This window comes from Erinaceus europaeus, chromosome 16 (assembly GCF_950295315.1).
Source record: "Erinaceus europaeus chromosome 16, mEriEur2.1, whole genome shotgun sequence".
Lineage (NCBI taxonomy): Eukaryota > Metazoa > Chordata > Mammalia > Eulipotyphla > Erinaceidae > Erinaceus > Erinaceus europaeus.
Genome location: NC_080177.1, coordinates 68166389 through 68186759, shown reverse-complemented (window position 1 = coordinate 68186759; position 20371 = coordinate 68166389). Strand labels below are relative to the sequence as shown.

The following is a 20371-nucleotide window of genomic DNA, read 5'->3' as shown; positions in this document are numbered from 1 at the left end:
AATCCGCTGCACTACTGCCCAACTCCCTTGTATTAGCTTTATCAGTCTCCAAGATTGCCTACCTTTTCCAACAGTTTGTGAATCAGAACTGTTTCCATTTACATTGTTCTAGCACTCTAAAAGCTGAAGGAAACAGACAACACCTTCCAACACTTCAGCAGTCTCCTACTTGCCCCAGTCCTTTGACAGTGTCTGAAGGACTCTTTTTTTTTAAAATTTTTATTTATAAAAAGGAAACACTGACAAAACCATAGGGTAAGAGTGGTTCAGCTCCACACAATTTCCACCACCAGAACTCTGTATCCCATCCCCTCCCCTGATAGCTTTCTTATTCTTTATCCCTCTGGGAGTATGGACCCAGGGTCATTATGGGTTGCAGAAGGTGGAAGGTCTGGCTTCTGTAATTGCTTCCCCACTGAACATGGGCGTTGACAGGCCTATCCATACTCCCAGCCTGTCTCTTTGTTTCCCTATTTGGGTGGGGCTGGGGAAGGACTCTTGACCTCTTCATTCTGTTCCCAGAGGAGTGTTGTTCTGTGCCCTGGGGCTTCTCAGCCTTGGGAAAGTGCATTCTTGTGGTTTGTGTTATACTCAGGGAACTGAGGGCTGGGCAGTTCATTCCCTCTTCATGTTGTGTTCTGGGGCCTCCCGTGCTGCTATTTATGTTCACTTTCCCATTTTCTCAACTCCTTCTTGCTTTCGTGGTTTTTTTTTTTTTTTTAATCAAGCCTGAATCTCTTGATAATCAGATGGCACATGGCTGACTATCTCCTCCAGTCTCAACTGTCTGTAACTATTCTCTGTCACATAAGCTCTCTCAGTGACAGCACCTGTATCATCCAGTCTGGGTGTCAAGATTCTCCATTCCTCTCAGGCTGTAGGTTTCTTGACAAAATGCCACCCACAGGGTCCAGGTGGTGGAGCACCTGATTCTGTGATACAGTACTAAGTTTAAGGACCTGCACAAGGATCTGGGTTCAAGCCCTGGCTCCCCACTTGCAGGAGGGACGCTTCACAAGCGGGAAAGCAAGTCTGCAGGTGTCTGTCTTTATCTTTCCATCTCTATCTCCCCCTCCTCTTTCAATTTATGTCTGTCCTATCAAAAAAAAAAAAAAAAAGGCTGCCGGGAGCAGTGGGTTTGTAGTTACGGTACTGAGCCCCAGTGATAAGTTTGGAGGCAAAAAAAAATGCACTCACTTACTTTGTTAATTAAAGATATTACTTGATGGGCACTTGCTAGATGCCAGGTCCCGATGATACAGAGATGATGAGGTCTGCAAGCAGAGTGCTGTGGTGGGGAGGCGCGTCAGGGACGGCCTGCTTGGAGGAGCTCTGAAGCGTCCTGGGCAGGCAGCCACAGCTTCATCTGAACTGTATTCTGTCCTCAGCTCGAGTCTTTAATCTGAAGTTGTGTTCGGTAAGATTTATTCATGGTATCGTGTGTGGCTGCAGATCACTGCTGCAGTAAGCTATTTCCAGACACGCGCACCAATTTGTCCTCGAGTTCTCGTCATTCTACACCAGCACTATAAGCACTATAAGGTATTTTCAGATATTTTAAAACCAGGTTGTTTTTTTTTTGAATTGACACAAACATACAGATCTGATACTGGAAGTCCTAACTAGAGCAGTCAGTACTGCAGTTAGACAAAGAGAGAAGAAGCACTGGGGGCCAGGCAGTGGTGCTCCTAGTCGAGTGCACATGTTGCCGCAAGTTCTGCCAACGTTTTCCTCTGAAGTGTTTGATAGTTCCCACCACCCGAGTTCTGAATCCCCAATCCCTCCATTGACAGTACTGAGGTTCTCCCAAGGTTGCAGACATGGGCTAACTGTCATCTCTACAACTGTCTATATTTGTATGTAATTGTCCACTTTTTCTTTCCAGGTCCAGCCCTCCTTTCCCCTCTAAGCCACACATAACCCTATTACTACATCCAAATATCTCTCCCTTTTCCCCTCCTCTCTCTCTGGGACCCGATGGAGCTGGAGTTCAGAGCCTCCTTATCCTCTTCCTCCTATCACTTCTCCCCCACTGGGAATATGGATCAAAATTGTTTTGGGGTGCAGAAACACTGCTCAGCTCTGGTTTATGGTGGTGCAGGGAACTGAACCTGGGACTTTGAAGCCTGAGGCATGAGAGACTTTTTTGCATAACTACTATGCTATCTCCCCGCTGCCTTCCCTGAGAACTCTCAGTGTGCCCACAGGATGAGATTTGTCAAAGGGCCAGAAAGGGGAGCAGGGATTCTATAATGGAGCACGGAAGTCAAAAGAGCTGCTGACGGCACAGCGGTTACGGGGCTGCTTGCTGTGACACTGCAGTGTCCCAGGATGCCAGTTGGGAGGTGGGTGAGAACGTGTATTGATTGAGGGCAGGAGTAACAAGGCCAGATCCATTCAGGTGTCATCTCAAGCCCAGAGGCTGCTGGGATAGTGTCAGTAGTGGCTTGGAGCCATCATGACCCCAGGCTGCCATCTATGACCAGGTGGACAGGCTCACAGAGAGGCTGCAAGGTGGGGGGTGTGGCAACATTACGACTGTAGGGTGTGAAGAAATGGATGCGACAGGTTGAATTGACCCTGCATTGGGGGGGGGGTTATAAAGTTTTGGACATAGCCTGCTTGTCACAGGGTCGCATGCTCTCCTCTGAGGAGTGGGGAGGCTCCCAGCTGTTTCCCTTTGTGAAAGAGGGAGCCAGTACATAGAGCGGAGGTGGCGGAGAAGGTGAACCTAGTAGGTCATGCCGCCATCTGATGAGGGAGCTGGGGTGCAGGTACTCTCTCCCCATTCTCTCTCTCTTTTCAGATTAAAAAAAATATCTATTTATTTGTCAGAAATTGAGAGGGAAGGGGGAGATAGAGAGGAAGAGAGGCAGAGAGACACCCGCAGCCCTGCTTCACCACTTGCAAAGCTTTCCTCCTGTAGGGGCTTGAACCTGGGTCCTTGTGCATTGCAATTATGTGTGCTCCACCAGGTGTGCCACCACCCGGCCTCTCTCTCCCCATTCTCTGCTAGTCAGGGCTGGTATGGAGTAGAGACAGGACACCCTTGAGAGCCTTTGGGAATGAGCCCACTGATGTCTGAAGGAGGCGCCCTCTTGCCCACAGGGCCAGGCAGGGCTCTCCCTGAGTGGGTGCTGATGGGCTGGACAGTGCCTGATGTGTGCAGTGGTCAGTGTAGACAGAGTGGAGCTGGCAAACGGGGGACAGACAGAGGAGAGGAGCAGACCTGTTTCACAGCTGCTGTCCAGAAATACTCAGTCAAGTCAAAGAAGCCAGCCACTCTCTCTGCATGACTGTCTTTATTCAGCGTGTCCCAACCCCCCTCACACCCACACCCATGTACACACAGGTGTGGGTGCTGATCCAGAACACAAGGACGGTGGTCTAGCCACCTCAGGAGACGTTCATTATCCTGTCGATCCAGTCCAGATAGCTTGAGACCTTGGTAAAGACTTCAGGAGGTCTCTCTGGTTCTTCCAGACCATAGCTGACAATGCCCTTGGCCACATTGCCACACACAAGAGGTCCTCCAGAGTCCCCCTGAGAACAGAAAAGGGAGAAGAGTCAGTCACCATCTTCCCTTCCCTCAGCTTCATTTTCTCCCTGGTCCTCACCACCCCCCCAGGGTTCAGGTGTTTGAGGGAGGGGGCTGAGGGGTGACAATTAAGACCCTGGTTCTGTGTTTGAGATGCCATCTCTAGGCTTCTATGAATCCTGTACTGTGAGACTGTCTGGGCTGTGTTCTCGCTCATCTAAATCCAGCCCCTGGCTCCCTGCTTCCCCGGGAGAAATGGAAGAGTGTTTTCTGAAGGGAGTTGCCTCTGGCTATGATGCACCATGGATGCCGGCTGGAGGTCTGTCGTGACACCTGTGTATAGGGACCCCAGGGAAAGGCCGGGATGGTGCCTGTCCACTTACGGCGCCAGCGCACTTCCTGTCCCCAGGACTCCCCACACACAGCTGGGTGGACGCGTTGAAGTATCTGAAGAGACGCTGGCACTTCTCACCAGCCTGCACTTGCAGCTCCACCTCTCGGAGTTTGCTCGGATAGCGTCCGTTGGACGTTCGTCCCCATCCTGCCACACTGCACACCTGGCCTGGCTTCTCCCAGTCCTCTCTGCTGGGCAGGCTGATGAGCTTCACCGCGCTGGTCAGTCGGGCCTTGTATCTCAGCTGGTGGGGGTGGGCAGGCGGATTAGATTTGCCCCTGCCGGACCCCCGCAGCTGTGACCTTTATGCCGTCAGCCCCCGAGACCCTCGCATCCCATCATATCCCAGCGAAGCAGAAAGAGATGCAGCTTGGAGGAGAGGCGGGAATGGAGACCCCGAGTAGAGTGTCCGCTGCCTCACGCCCCTGCGAGGGCAGCTGAGAGCTCGAGGATAGTACCTTCAGCAGCATGATGTCGTTGTCTCTTTTCAAGAGACTGTAAGACTTGTGAAGGAAGGCTTGAAACACTGGAATGACCTGCTGGTTCTTTTCATTTTTATTGAGATTGTGGGCACCCAGGGTTACAGACATATTCCTGTAAAGGAGCAATAAAACTGTTGAGGACAGAACTATAGCTCACTGTCCAAAGGGCAGGTTCACTTTGTTTTGTTACTGCCGTGTCTGTCACCGCTTGTTGTGTTATTTGCAGCGTCTGCATGGTGAGTTGAATCCACGACATCTGGTGGCCAGGGTTTTTTTTTTTTTTTCTTTTTACTTGCTAGGACAGAGAGAAATTGAGAGGAGGAGAGAAGATAGAGAGGGAAAGAAAGAGATACTTGCAGCCCTGTTTCACCTCTTGTGAGGCTTCCTTCCTACAGGTGGGGACGGAGGGATTGAACCTGGGTCCTTGCATATGGTAATGTGTGCTTTGGTGAATGTACTCCTGCCACCCCCCCAGCAGATTTAAGTTTTTGTGGAGGCTCCTCTGCAGCTGACAGGCTGGTTTTCAAAGCCTGCTTTGCCACCCAGCCCCTCCGCCCTTGTGTCCACATCTCTTGTCCCTATCTGTCAGCTCCATGCTCCTCTGATTGGCCCCTGGTGCTGAGCGTTAGGGAACTTCCTTAGCTACGTGCCCTGGGCTATGCCAAGCATCCCCCCCAAGACAGCATCTGCTTTGTTGCCCTCACCTTTCACGACAGTGAGCTGCAGTCAAAACGAAGTCCTCTCTGACCAGGAAACCACCGCAGTTCCTCTTGACCTCCCCATCGTGAGAGTGACTGATCGATGCCATGTAGGGCCGGGAGTGGGGTGTGGCCTCTCTGCCCCAGGAGATCTCCCCTGGAAGAGAAAAGGGCTCTGGACTTCTCTGTGTTCGAAGACAAAAGAGAATGGATACTGCCTGATGGCTGAAAACTGTGTGGAGCTGGGAGAGTGTTGTGGGTGCCCCAGACACACACCCCTGTGGGCTCGTCTGGTGAGAGTCCGGGGGTCTCCTCTGCTGAGCTGGGTGACTGGGGGGGCAGTAGAGTGTGAATGTGAGATTGGGGGCTTGAACTTGGGTCATTGCACACTGTAATGTGTAAATTGTATCAGGTAATAATTGCCTACCTCTAAAATCAAGGTTCCTAATGTCTGAATAATAACAAGATGAGAAAATCTGTCAATTCAGGGACCACTTCCAGTAGATAAATGCGAAAGTAGCTGTCCCCCAAAACTTTTCTCCCAGTTCTCAGCTTCTGATTGTTTCTGACAACTTCCCAGTCAGCTTCACTCCCAATCTGCTCCAACTCCCCATCTCAACAGTTTGCAAGTCATTAACCTACCAAAAACAGTCCACAGATTATGAGGTCCTAGGCCTGTGTGTTTCAAGAGACAGTAGTGCGTGGATATATATATATATATATATATATATATATATATATATATATATATCCAACAAAACTCAGGTTAACCTGCAATTCCTCTCCTGGGGATAGATCCTAAGGAACCCAACACACCCATCCAAAAAGATCTGTGTGTACCTATGTTCATAGCGGCACAATTTGTCATAGCCAAAACCTGGAAGCAACCCAGGTGTCCAACAACAGATGAGTGGCTGAGCAAGTTGTAGTATATATACACACAATGGAATACTACTCAGCTATTAAAAATGGTGACTTCACCTTCTTTACCCCATCTTGGATGGAGCTTGAAGAAATCATGTGAAGTGAGATAAGTCAGAAGCAAATGGATGAATATGGGATGATCTCACTTGTAGACAGAAGTTGAAAATCAAGATCAGAAGAGAAAACACAAGTAGAACCTGAACTGGAGTTGGTGTATTGCACCAAAGTAAAAGACTCTGGGGTGCGTGGGGTGAGGTGAGAGTACAGGTCCTGGAAAAGGATGGCAGAGGACCGAGTGGGGGTTGTATTTTTATGTGGAAAAATGAGGAATGTTATGCATGTACAAACTATTATATTTACTATTGACTGTAAAACATTAATCCCCCAGTAAAGAAATAAAAAAAAACTCAGGTTAAGCTCCATTAGTAGAATTGAATAGATACTTGCCATTTTAGAGAGCAGACAATTAATTCATCACAAATTCAGGTGTATGGGGTCGTGTTCAGTGTCTGAGGAGCCGGTTCTGGCCAACGCTAAACACCCCCCGGAGTCTTTCCCTCTGGGAGACACAGCAGGGTTTTCTCTTCGTGGATGTGGTCACACTACAGTGTTGGAGAATGAGCTTCTGGCAACACCTTCACCACACAGACTCTCCTCTGTGGGGAAGGGGGATGAGGAAATCTCCTGTCTCTTGAATCAGGGCAGCCAGGAGGGCACGGGCGGCCACTGAAGCTGCCCCTTACTCCTTCACTGGAGGACTGAACAGTGAGGCAGGGAGCTGGGTCGCAGCAGAGCTGGCCAGCCTGTCACAGAAGATGCTGCTTCTCCTGTTCTTCATGGCCAATCTCCTGCCCTGCAGGGCTGAAGGAGCGAAGTCACCCTCCCCGTCCTAGAGGCCTGGCTGATGCCTCAAGGACACGAATGAGGTGTCCCTGTGAGGCTCCAGTGAGTGTTTCTTGCCTTGCCTCTGTCCTCCTGGTTGCTCTGATTCTAGAGACAAGAGCTTTCCTCCTCATCCTCCTCCTCCTTCTCTCTCTCTCTCTCTCTCTCTCTTTCTCTCTCTTTCTCTTTCACCATGGTAATCACTGGTGCCTGCACTATGAATCCTCTGCTCTTGGTGGCTATTTTTCTTTTTCTTTCTATGCTTATTTGACAGGACAGGGAGAAACTGAGAGGTGTGGGGAGCTAGAGAGGTGGAGAGAAAGAGAGCCATCTGTAGACCTGCTTTATGCTCATGAAGCGTTCCCCTGAAGGGGGGGAGCAGAGGCTTGACTTTGGGTTCTTGCACATGGTGAAATGTGCTCTTAATGGGGTGTGCCACTGCCTGGCCCCGGAGATAAGAGCTTTCACCACACCCCGTTCCCCACAGAGGAAGGCCTGTGTGGTGGCTGTGCAGGAACCTCTTTCTTGATCATTCAGTGGTCCACATCCAGGAGGAGAAAAATGCAGATTGCTGTCCTGAGGGGGAGAGTGTCAATGGGCCAATGGAGTGTTGACTGGGGCCAGAAATAAATGTACATAAATGTACGAGTCAGATCCTCTAAAGACTATGACCCCATGTTCCTGACTATATAGCTAGGTCAGAGTCTGCTGTTAAAAAAAGCATGTCTCAATATTTTTAGTCCTCTTACATGTCAGCTATCAGGCTCAGTCAAAAATTACTGAAGTCGTGAGCCCCTTGGAATAGACTTAAAATAGACTTTCTAGCTTCTTCCCACACAAAGACCCCCTAATTTCATCTGCTCTATTCTTACCTTTGGGTTCTTGTTTATTAAACAATTTATCCTGCTTTATATTTAATTGCCTTTCAATCACCAAGTTGCAGATGCTGTGATGCCATCCTGACTTTCCTGGGCAGACAACCTCAGCAATGTGTCCTGAAGTCAGAGTAGGAATTAGAGGAAAGTACAGGCCATATAGGTGTATAGACCTTGAGACAGGTGAAGGGTGGTCAAAGGGGGTGTTGAGCTCTTGATCTCTCAGGCTTTGTGGTCTCCCAGGCTTCTGGGGACGCTCTTCAAATGAAGTCAAGCTCTCGGTAATGCTAGAGCGTTCACCTCCACCTCGTGTTGTCTCAAAAGAAGAAGCTGGTACACCATTGGGAGGGATCCCTTGCAAACAACTTGTAGCTCAGTTTTATGTCGCCCTCTCGTGGACATAGAGTAGAATGCACCTCAGGAAAAATACTTCATTGAATCCAAATGTCACAAGTAAACACAAGTAAACAGATATGCTAACTCATTGAACAGAAACTGAGGAGCCCAGCAGGGGTAGTGGTTCCACAGGGAAAGAAAGACAAAGATGTGTGAGGTGTCAGCTTTCATCCCCTCCCTGCCACTAAGCTCCAGTATCCGTCCTGGTTGAGTTAATCTTGTCCCATTGTTTAACTCCCCAAAGGAAGGAGAGCTGTCAGCAATGATAGAGGCAGTGGGCTGGGACCTCATGTTACCATAATCACTGAGAAAAAGGCAGGGCTCCCTTTGAAGGGGCTCTTTGCAAACATCACGTATTATGGTATTTTGTCACCCTCCTGTGGTAACAGAAGAGAATGCACCCCAGGACCATATACTTCATCCAATCCAAATGTTATCGTTAGATAGTAGAAAACAGCTGTAAGTTCATCAGAAATAAAGCAATTCCTCTTGGGGTGAGGAGGGGAGGTGGCTTCATGGTGGAGAGAAAGGTGTCAGTGTGTAATGTCTCATGTTCCCCTCTCCTCCAATGCCTGACTGTTTTAGGGCCTGTATGTAAATACTTTTGTTGAAGATGAATACCTGCCCAGTGGAGAAAATTGAGACTCCCCATACTTGTAAAACAAAGAGGCCTTGTACTCATCCGTTTGCCCTGGGCTCTAGATTCAGAGGTCCTAGGGAGACCTGTGCCCAGTGCAGAGAGCAGAGACCTCGTCTCCCAGGCAGCTCTACTGCTCTGTGGGGAGAGAGGCTGGGAGCTGCTAAGAGCACACCTGAAACCTATCTATTGTGAGTAGAGTTACTGCAGTGCCCTAGTAAATAAGGAACTGGGGGCCGGGTGGTGGCACACCTGGCTGAGGGCATATATTACAATGCACAAGGATACAGGTTTGAGCCCCCAGTCCCCATCTTCAGGGGGAAAGCTTTGCAAGTGGTGAAGCAGTGCTGCAGGTGTCTCCCCATCTCTCTCTCTCCCCCTCTCTATTTCTATCTGTTTCTATCCAACAAATATAATTAAAAATTAAAAATAAATAAATAAGGAACTGGATCATTTAAAAATAGCCTGCTTTGGCTGGGGTATGGATCCACCTGCCACCAACCATGTCCAGTGGAGAAACAATTACAGAAGCCAGACCTTCCATCTTCTGCACCCCATAAAGAATTCTGGTCCATACTCCCAGTGGGGGAGAAATGTGAGGGTAAGATGACCACAGTACTCTGAACCCCAATTCCATCAGAACCCTGAGAGAGAGAAGAGGAGAAAAGGAAGGACATTCAGAAGTAGTAGTAGGTATAGGTGTGACTTAGCAAGGAAGAGAAGGCAGGCCACAGAAGAAATAGACTATAGAAAAAATAGTCTGGAGTAGGACACCAAAGTAAAAACCCTGGGGTGAGGGTGAGGGCGGACATTCGGCTTTCCGTGGCGACGGGGGGTGGGGGTAGGTGGGTGGGATGGGACACAGTCTTTTGGTGGTGGGAATGGTGTTTATGTTCATTCCTATTAATTTGTAGTCATATAAATCACTAATTAATATGAGAGGGGAAATTGATTGTATGTCTCAAACTTTTTAAAGCACAGACTGAGTCTTTTTAATACATAGGCTGAGTCTTTGATACGTTGACTCTCTCAAAAGCCTAGACCAGGGAGAACAGAAGCAACTGGTTGCACAGCTATATACAAGATGCTGGGTATTATACAGAAAATCCTAAACAAAAGGACTTTTCAAAGTTAACCCAATCACCAAATAATGTGATGATAACAATAACTATCTATTGTCTTCTTGAACCCTAAACAAGCAGTGAAGCATGTCTGCAGGTCTTTTCCTCGATCTCTCTCCCTCCTCTCTCTCAATTTCTCTCTATCCTATCTAATAAAAAAGATGAGGGGGGGAAGGTGGTGGCTCACCTGGTTGAGTACACACATTACAGCGCACATGACCCGGGTTCAAGCCTCTGGTCCCCACCTACGGGGGGGGGGGGCTTCACAAGTGTTGAAGCAAGGCTTCAGGTGTCTCTGTCTCTCTCCCTCTCTATCTCCCCTCCCTTCTGAATTTCTTTCCATTTCTATCCAATAATAACTAACTAACTAAATATTTAACAACAACAGCAAAGACTAGGAAAGAAAGGGAGGGCTGGGAAGAAGCGGACCAGGTTAAGCGTCCATAGTACTAAAGGCAAGCACCTGCTCACGGACCTGGGTTTGAGCCCCAGCGCCCCACCTGCCGGTGGGAGTGGGCATCACAGGGGGTTAGGATGCATTGGATCGAGGTGCATCCCTTGAGTACCCATTCATTGGGGAAACTGACGATCCTTCCTAGCCGACTGAATCCACATGGATCCCAGTCACTTTCAAAGCCAGCAACAAGCAGCTCCTGACAGCTTTCAAGCTGTTGGTCCTGCTCTTCGAGTCCTCCAACTTAATGTTGAGGGGCTGTCCTTCGCCAAACGCATTATCTTCGCCTACCCTGTCCAACGCTTGACGTCTCGTCACCCAATCTGGTCCCCTACGCCTACACTGAACTTCTCTGTTCCAGACTCTTGGAAACAGAGTTGGCAGTCAGCTGAGGTAAAGAACAAACACCTCATCACAGACCCCTGCAAGCGTCAACCCGGCTTTGACCTAGCACGTTATGATCGGGCCCTCCTCAATCGCTATCGAACAGGCCATGGCCGGTGCGCCGCTATGTTCCATCGCTGGGGAGCCAGAGACGACCCGAACTGCCCCTGTGGCTCCAGACAGACTATGACCCACATAGTCAATGACTGCCACCTCTCCAGATTCAAAGGAGGTCTCGAAACTTTACATCAGGCTCAACCTGACGCTGTTGACTGGCTGCGGAAGAAGGGCAAACGCTAGAAGAAGAAGACGGGGTTGTCGCTTCACAAGTGGTGAAGCAGGTCTGCAGGTGTCTATCTTTCTCTCCCTCTTCCCCTCCCCTCTCAATTTCTCTTTCCTATTCAATAAAATGGGGGGATGCAGGAATAGTGGATTCATAGTGCAGGCACCAAGCCCCAGCAATAACCCTGGAGGCAAAAACTAAATGTGCTGCTATGAGCATGGATATGTCCATATCTGTTTAGAGGTTTTAAAAAATATTTATTTATTCCCTTTTGTTGCCCTTGTTTTATTGTTGTTGTTATTGATATCGTTCTTCTTGGATAGGACAGAGAGAAATGGAGAGAGGAGGGGAAGACAGAGAGGAGGAGAGAAAGAGAGACACCTGCAGACCTGCTTCACCACTTGTGAAGCGACTCCCCTGCAGGTGGGGAGACGAAGGCTCCAACCAGGGTCCTTACACCGGTCCTTGTGCTTCGCGCCACGTGCGAAAATCCATTTTATAAACTATTGTGCTATCACCCTGTCCTCTGAGTCTCATATTTTAATGAGGGTGGTAAGTACTTAGTGAATTTAAAAGATTTTTTTTTTCCTAATGTAAGATTTGGACCCATAACATCTATTTAAAATGGATTCTAAGCTCAGATCATTTGGTATGAGGTAAAGATTTTGAGCCTTCTTTTTTCCTTATCACAGATTGAAACCTGACAGATGGAGCCTGGCTGACCCACAGCTGGTCTACCTGAGCAATCCCACAATGCAATGTGGATGGACAGTTCTGGAGAGCTGGGAACTAACTCCTGTGAACTGCTAAGAATGGACACCCTAATTATTCCCTGCACATATATTTTCATTGAAAGAATATTTAGCTTGATATGATCATGAATCTCTGTAATGTGGCTTGCTAAGAGCAGAGCTAGAAATCAAAGAGAATGTGATGTTTGGAAATGGTCCATTTGCAATTGCCCGCTTGGATAGAAGACTGTTCTTAACAGGCAGCTAGCTCATCTGGTGTTATTATTAAGTGTGTTAAAAACATTCTATATATTTATTTACTCGATGGAATTAGAGAGAAATAGAGAAGAAAGGGGAAGATAGGGAGAGAGAAAGAGAGACACATGCAGTAGCACTGCTTCACCTCTTGAGCTTTCCCCTGCAGGTGGGGGCTGGGGGGCTCGAACCCAGGTCTTTGCACACTGGAACATGTGCGCTCTAACGGGTGCACCACCAGCCGGCTGCTCTCTAGTATTATTGTAACAGGGAGCACAGAAAGTGACATCCATAAAGTGGCGAATAGAAGATATTTTTATTTTCATTATATATTGGTACTATCCACTTAAGTATGCTCATGTGCTTATGCATTTAAAAATATTATGTATATGTGATATTATGAGTTTTTGTCTGTTAAGACAGCAAAGACTATTTTGAACAAATATATATATCTATAAAAAGAGACATACTGGGAGTCAGACGGTGGCGCAGCGGGTTAAGTGCACATGGCGCAAAGCGCATAAGGATCCCGGTTCCAGCCCCCAGCTCCCCGCCTGCGGGAGAGTCACTTCACAGGCGGTGAAGGAGGTCTGCAGGTGTCTGTCTTTCTCACCCCCTCTGTCTTCCCCTACTTTCTCCATTTCTCTTTGTCCTATTCAACAACGATGATGACATCAATAACAATAATAAAAAGGTAACAAAAGGGAAAGTAAATAAAAATATATAAAAAATTTAAAAAAGAGAAAAACTATGGTGCTTTTGAAAGAAACGAAATATCATGTTTTTTTTTTCTTCCTAACTAGCACACTGCTTATAGTGGTGCCGAGGACTGAATTTTGGTCCTTGGACCCTCAGGCATAATTTTTTGTTTTTGAGTAACCATTATGCTCTCTGCAGCACACAGTATTATAAATTTTTACCTTGTTTATTTATTTGTTGGATAGATTTAGCCAGGAACTGAGAGGAAGGGAGAGACAGGTAGAGAGGGAGAGAAACAGAGAGACACCTGCAGTACTGCGTCACCACTCAAACCTGGGTCCTTGCACATTGTAACATGTGCGCTTAACCAGGTGTGCCACCACCTGGCCCCAATATTATAGATTTTATGCATTAAATTTTACTCTAATTTGTTGTGAATTATTACAATAAGGTCTTCTATTGATTATCAGTTTAAGTAATAGAAAATGAAATCACATAGAAAAAACACTTATTTAGTAAAGTAACCCACAATAGGTAACACACCTACATATTGCATATATATTATGTTTTCTTCTTCACATTTTGACTGTCTCCGTGGTTAGTGCTCTAAATATCCAGCGTCCCTAGTAATGGGTTAAATGCTGGTTCCCTGATAAGTTCTGGACCTTTTCCCTCCTGAGGCAAGCATGCAGTCCCCCTTCCCCTGCGCTGACTCAGCCACATAGTGACACACCCGCCTTGCTTATGCGACAGGCAGCGGCGGTGCGCCCCGAGCGCTCTGAGGAGCACAGACACAGACTGCTCTAATGCAGTCTGCCCTGGGCACAGCTGTCTGTATCACACACCTGTGAGGGAAATATTAGGATTCCAGGATCCTGAAACCCAGTTCCACGGAGATGCCAAACTTTTGTGACCGGGACCCTTTATTTTTGCCCCTGTCACTAAGAGGGAAGAGAATCTGGAAAACAGGAGAGGGAGACTTACCTCCGTCAGCCCCGCAGGGCAGGAGACTGGCCATGAACAACAGGAGAAGCAGCATCTTCTGTGACAGACTGGCCAGTTCTGCTGCGACCCAGCTCCCTGCCTCACTGTTCAGTCCTCCAGTGAAGGAGGAAGGGGCAGCTTCAGTGGCCGCCAAAGTCCTCCTGGCTGCTCTGATTCTAGAGATAGGAGCTCTCCTCACCCGTCCCTCCCTCCCTGCAGAGGAAGGTCTGTGTGGTGAGAGTTGCAGGAACCATATTCTTGGTCATTCGAAGTTCTCCACACCCAGGAATTTTTAAAACAGCTTTAAAGATTTTAAAAAAGTAATCACAAAACTATCTGCACATTGCACAATGTTGCTTTTCTATTATTTTATTTTATTTTTTGAGTAAAACATTTTCCCATGACAGCTGTGGTTTGGGCTGTTAATGGACATGGGCTTGTGAGGGCAGCGAGGTTTGCATTTGGCTCCATTCCAGCCCTCATCTCTCAGGCGCTGCTCTGCTTTGGGGCCAAGTACCTTGCCTGGCAAAGAGCACACCTGAGACCCATCCACTGGGAGAGACTAAAGTTCCTGCAGCACTCTCATTAAGTCAGCAGCTGAAAGGTTTTCCAACAGCCTGATTCTCCTTCTTCTTCTCCTCCTCCCCCTCCCCCTCCCCTTCCCCTCCCCCTCCCCTCCCCCTCCCTTCCCCCTCCCCCTCCCCCTCCTCCTTTTCTCTTCAATAACAGTCTTTGCTTTTTCAGTACTCTAGCCAGAAAAGTTCTAACTCAGGAGGTTAACCAGATAGTTGTTGCTTTAAGTTTTTGTGTGAGATTCTTCTCTAATTATATGGTTATTTGGGGGTGGGAAGGAAGAGGAAGGAGTGGGGAGAAGGGGAGGAGGAGGAGAGAAAAAGAGGATTAAGTGTTTTTCTCCCAGTTTCTTTTCCCTAGTGGGGTAGCTGCCCATCCCCACACCTTCTATTTTATTTGATAGGAAAGAGAGACTGAGAGGGAGAGGGGCATAGAGATGGAGAGAGACAAAATGGACGCCTGTAGTCATGTCCCCCTCTTGAGAAGCTTCTCCCCTGCAGGTGGGGGGGGTGGAGGCTTGAACCTGGGTCTTGGTAATGTGTATGCTCAACTCTGGGCATCACTGCCCACCATCCCAATTTAAAAAAAAAATTTAGTTGTTTGTTAATGGATTGCACTACAGTTTTATTATTTTAGAAGTATTTACGCATTTCTTTATTTTACTGCCACCAGGGCTGTCACTGGGATTTGCCTGCTCTGCTGCTTGTATTCTTCAGAACTTTCTTTCTTTCTTTCTTTCTTTCTTTCTTTCTTTCTTTCTTTCTTTCTTTCTGTCTGTCTGTCTTTCTGTCTTTCTTTCTGTCTTTCTTCTTTTCTTCCTTTCTTTCTTCTTCCAGGGTTATCCCTGCCAGCACTATGAGTCCACTGCTCCTGGAGGCCATTTATTGGATAGGACGGAGAGAAACTGAGAGAGGAGGGGGAGACAGAGAGGGGGAGAGAAAGATAGACACCTGCAGACCTGCTTCACTGCTTGTGAAGTGACCCCCCCCCCAGCAGGTGGGAAGCCAGGGGCTTGAACTGGGATCCTTGCGCCAGTCCTTGCGCTTCATACTACGTGTGCTGAAGCCACTTTGCTACCACTCATCCCTGGTTTCTTCTTTCTTTCCTTTAATTTATTGATATAAATTGACAGGGAAGGGAGGTGTAAAGAGAACGAGAGAGACACCTGCAGCACTGCTTCGCTGCTAGTGAAGCTTCTCCCTGTAGCTGCAGGCCTGGGGCTTGAACCTGGGTCATTGCACACTCTATCTAACATGTGCCCTCTACTGGCTGTGCCGCCACCCGGGTCCTACGGTATAGTCGTTGGCAGTGGGCAGTGTTTCATCTCCCCATGATAGCTGCCTGCAAAACTCTCACCTCCAGCTTAGACTCCTTCACGTCATCACACACCAGGACCCCACAGCCACCTAAGCCCTTGCCATTTCCACCCAGGCAAATTTAGGAGAGGTGATGACAGCTGAGGAAATTGCTGCGAAGGAGCAGACACTTGATTCCTCAGAGGCACTGACACTTACACATGATTTGCCTTCTGTTGTACCCACCCCCACCCCTCCTCAGACTATAGCCACCCCCAGGCTTTATATACATTGTGAACACTTTGATTCAGCCTGTGAGTGGTGGCCCAGGCAAATAGGGATTCCCAGGGTACTTCCTTTGCAGGGGTCTGTGCTAAGTCTCAGCCTCTCTCTCTCTCTCTGTCTGTATTCCATATGTTTTGATGTGTTAAGAGAAGAGACAGAGAATCTTAGAGAAAGGGAGAAGCCAGAGAACCAGTGAGGCATCCAGCATGGTGGTACACTTTATTGGGCAGGCTTGGGAGGCTGATGGGCTTAGAAGGCTGATGGATTAGTAATCTTTGCATGAACTTAATAGTTAATATGAAAGTGCACTAGAAATACTAGGTCGGAAAAGTTATGACGTATGTCCCCTGGGGTTCCCTGTGTTGTTGTGTAGCTGTGTTGTGTTGTTGTGTAGTGTAGTTGTGTTGTATTGTTGTGTAGTTCTGTAGTTGTGTTGTTGTGTAGTTGTGTTGTGGTGTTGTGTTGTGTAGTTGTGTTGTGTAGATGTGTTGTGTAGTTGTGTAATTGTGTAGTTTTGTTGTGTAGTTGTGTAGTTTTGTTGTGTAGTTGTGTTGTGTTGTGTAGTTGTGTAATTGTGTAGTTGTGTAATTGTGTAGTTGTGTTGAGTAATTGTGAAGTTGAGTTGTGTTGTGTAGTTGTGTAGTTGTATTGTCTTGTGTAGTTGTATAGTTGTGTTGTTGTGTAGTTGTGTAGTTCTTTTGTGTTGTTTTGTGTTGTGTAGCTGTGTTCTTGTGTAGTTGTGTAATTGTGTAGTTGTGTTGTTGTTTTGTGTTGTGTTGTGTAGTTTGTAGTTGTGTTTTGTTGTGTAGTTGTGTTGTGTTGTTGTGTAGTTGTGTTTCGGGGGGTCTCTCTCCTTCTCCGGCAGGGTGTCCTCCAGGGGAAAGGTAACGGGCTGGTTCTTTTTCGCTCATGACAGGGGTGACACGAAGTAAAAGACACCGGGGGACTCAGCGTGAATCTAGAATCTGAGTCCTTCAGTCCCAGAATCCTAGAGTCCGTTTATTAGCAAAATTGACATGAGTTAAATAGAAAAACAATGGAGGTAATTATGGTTGAAATATGACAGAAATTACAGGTTTCTTAACAGTCAGCATGCCCCTAAGGTAGGGGGTTGGTATGACAGGAATTGATGAGATACAAGACAGTTATTTTCCATAACACAAGCAACTTAATTATCCAAAGGTATTTGAGAGAAGCATAGGGGTTAAACCTGTAGGGTGAGACAGAGAGAAGATGGATATCAAAAGGCCATATAGTTTGGAATTTCTCTTGTCTGGGGTCTGAGATGTGTGATGAAGTGTGTGATAAGGTGTGTTCTTCTGGGATCAGAAGGTGACTTTGAATGAGTGAATCTGTGGCCATGTGGCCTGCAGTTAATGGAGGGAAGCACTGGGGTATCTGTGGGCCTGAGAGTCAAGAAGGAAAGAACCAAGTCTGAGTTTCCCCCCTTATGCTCATCTCGGTTGAGAGAGACTTACCAAGAGGTTATCTTCTCAGACCTCCATCCAGGGACGGGGGTGGTTCTCCCTAAGCTCTATCAGGCTCACACATGTTCCCAACAGTTGTGTTGTTGTTTTGTGTTGTGTAGCTGTGTTGTTGTGTAGTCGTGTTGTTCTGTAGCTGTGTTGTGTAGTTGTGTAGTTGTGTTGTTGTTTTATGTTGTGTTGTGTAGCTGTGTTGTGTAGTTGTGTAATTGTGTTGTTGTTTTGTGTTGTGTTGTGTAGTTGTGTTGTGTAGTTGTGTAGTTGTGTTGTGTTGTTGTGTAGTTGTGTTGTGTAGTTGTGTTATGTAGTTGTGTAGTTGTGGAGCTGTGTTGTTGTGTTGTTGTGTTATGTAGTTGTGTAGTTGTGCAGTTGTGTTGTTGTGTTGTGTAGTTGTGTTGTTGTGGAGCTGTGTTGTTGTGTAGTTGTGTTATGTAGTTGTGTAGTTGTGCAGTTGTGTTGTTGTGTTATGTAGTTGTGTAGTTGTGCAGTTGTGTTGTTGTGTTGTTGTGGAGCTGTGTTGTTGTGTAGTTGTGTTATGTAGTTGTGTAGTTGTGCAGTTGTGTTGTTGTGTTATGTAGTTGTGTAGTTGTGCAGTTGTGTAGTGTTGTGTAGTTGTGTTGTGTAGTTGTGTTATATAGTTGTGTAGTTGTGTAGTTGTGTTGTGTAGTTGTGTTATTGTGTTATGTAGTTGTGTAGTTGTGCAGTTGTGTTGTTGTGTTGTGTAGTTGTGTTGTTGTGTAGTTGGGTTGTGTAGTTGTGTTGTTGTGTAGTTGTGTAATTGTGTTGTGTAGTTGTGTAATTGTGTAGTTGTGTTGTGTAGCTGTGTAGTTGTATGATTGTGTTGTTCTATTGTGTAGTTGTGTTGTGGTTTTGTGTTGTGTTGTGTAGTTGTGTGATTGTGTTATTCTATTGTGTAGTTGTGTCATGGTTTTGTGTTGTGTTGTGTAGTTGTGTGGTTGTGTTGTTCTGTTGTGTAGTTGTGTTGTTTTGTGTTGTGTGGTTGTGTTGTTTTGTTGTGTAACTGTGTTGTTGTGTAGTTGTGTTGTGTAGTTGTGTTGTTGTGTTTTGTTGTATAGCGTTGTGTAGTGTTGTTTTGTAGTTGTGTAATTGTGTAATTGTGTTGTGTTGCATAGTTGTGTAGTTGTGTAGTGGTGTTGTGTAGTTGTGTTTTGTAGTTGTGTTGTGCAGTTGTGTAGTTGTGTAGTTTTGTACTTGTGTTGTGTAGTTGTGTAGTTGTGTTGTACTGATGTGTTGTGTTGTGTAGTTCTGTAGTTGTGTAGTGTTGTGTTGTTCTGTTGTTTTGTGCTGTGTAGTTGTGTAGTTGTGCTGTTGTATAGTTGTGTAGTTGTCTAATTGTGTTGTTCTGTTTTTCTGTTGTGTTGTTGTGTAGTTGTGTTGTATAATTGTGTAGTTGTGTTGTGTAGTTGTGTTGTGCAGTTGTGTAGTTGTGTAGTTTTGTTCTTGTTTTGTGTGTAGTTGTGTTGTGCTGATGTGTTGTGTTGTTGTGTAGTTGTGTTGTTGTGTTGTGTAGTTTTGTAGTTTTGTAGTTGTGTTGTGTAGTTGTGTTGTGTAATTGTGTAGTTGTGTAATTGTGTTGCTGTGTTGTGTAGTTGTGTTGTGTAGTTGTTGTGTTTTGAAGTTGTGTAGTTGTGTAGTTTTGTTCTTGTTTTGTTGTGTAGTTGTGCAGTTTTGTTGTGCTGATGTGTTGTGTTGTTGTGTTGTGTAGTTGTGTTGTGTTGTGTAGTTGTGTTGTTCTGTTGTTATTTTGTGTTGTGTAGTTATGCAGTTGTGTAGTTGTGTTGTGTAGTTGTGCTGTTCTGTTGTAGTTGTGTAGTTGTGTTGTTTTGTAGTTGTGTTTTTGTGTTGTGTAGTTGTGTAGTGTAGTGTAGTGTAGTTGTGTTGTGTAGTTGTGTAATTGTGTTGTGTAGTTGTGTGGTGTAATTGTGTAGTTGTGTAATTGTGTTGTGTTGTGTAGTTGTGCTGTGTAGTTGTGTAGTTTTGTACTTGTGTTGTTGTGTAGTTGTGTTGTGCTGATGTGTTTTTGTGTTTTTGTGTAGTTGTGTTATGTTGTGTAGTTGTGTTCTGCTCTGTTGTTTTGTATTGTGTAGTTGTATAGTTGTCTAATTGTGTTGTTCTGTTGTGTAGTTATGTAGTTGTGTTGTGTAGTTGTGTAGTTGTGCAGTTGTGTAGTTGTGTTGCTGTGTAGTTCTGTAGTTGTGTTGTGTAGTTCTATATTTGTGTAGTTGTGTTGTTGTGTAGTTCTGTAGTTGTGTAGTGTAGTTGTGTTGTTGTGTAGTTCTGTAGTTGTGCAGTTGTGTTGTGTAGTTCTGTAGTTGTGTAGTTGTGTTGTTCTGTTGTTGCTTTGTGTTGTGTAGTTGTGTTGTTGCTTTGTGTTGTGTAGTTGTGTTGTGTAGTTGTGTAGTTGTCTAATTGTGTTCTGTTGTGTAGTTGTGTAATTGTGTAGTTGTGTTGTGTAGTTGTGTAGTTGTTGTGTAGTTCTGTAGTTGTGTAGTTGTGTTGTGCAGTTCTGTAGTTGTGTAGTTGTGTAGTGTAGTTATGTTGTTCCGTTGTTGCTTTGTGTTGTGTAGTTGTGTTTTGTTGTGTAGTTGTGTAGTTGTCTAATTGTGTTCTGTTGTGTAGTTGTGTAAATTTGTAGTTGTGTTGTGTAGTTGTGTTTTGTTGTGTAGTTGTGTAGTTGTCTAATTGTGTTCTGTTGTGTAGTTGTGTAAATTTGTAGTTGTGTTGTGTAGTTGTGTTGTGCAGTTGTGTTGTTGTGTTGTGTTTTGTGTAGTTGTGCTGATGTGTTGTTGTGTTGTATGTTGTGTAGTGCTGATGTGTTGTGTTGTTGTGTATTTGTGTTGTGTTGTGTGGTTGTGTTGTGTAGTTGTGTAGTTGTACATGTAGTTGTGCAGTTGTGTTGTTGTGTTGTGTAGTTGTGTTGTTGTGTAGTTGTATAGTGTTGTGTAGTTGTGTTGTGTTGTTGTGTAGTTGTGTTGT

General features: G+C 46.0%; 1 protein-coding gene across 1 annotated transcript; it reads right to left on the bottom strand.

The window, feature by feature from the left end:
• Nucleotides 1-3266: 3266 nt before the first annotated feature.
• LOC103126532 (mast cell protease 8-like) lies at nt 3267-13876 on the bottom strand. The gene is made up of 5 exons (XM_007537450.3): nt 13738-13876; nt 5119-5269; nt 4391-4526; nt 3922-4176; nt 3267-3543 (listed from the first exon to the last, which is right to left on the bottom strand). Exons 1-5 carry the CDS (start codon nt 13790-13792, stop codon nt 3397-3399), a joined length of 744 nt encoding a protein of 247 aa, XP_007537512.2. The 5' UTR covers nt 13793-13876; the 3' UTR covers nt 3267-3396.
• Nucleotides 13877-20371: the final 6495 nt, after the last annotated feature.

Coding starts and splice junctions, on each gene's coding strand:
- LOC103126532 (XM_007537450.3), bottom strand. CDS start 13,792: ATGCTGCTTCTCCTGTTGTTCATGGCCAGTCTCCTGCCCTGCGGGGCT. Junction 5,270..13,737: donor GCCCTGCGGGGCTGACGGAG/GTAAGTCTCCCT, acceptor TTTCTCTTCCAG/GGGAGATCTCCTGGGGCAGA. Junction 4,527..5,118: donor GCAGCTCACTGTCGTGAAAG/GTGAGGGCAACA, acceptor GCTCCTTTACAG/GAATATGTCTGTAACCCTGG.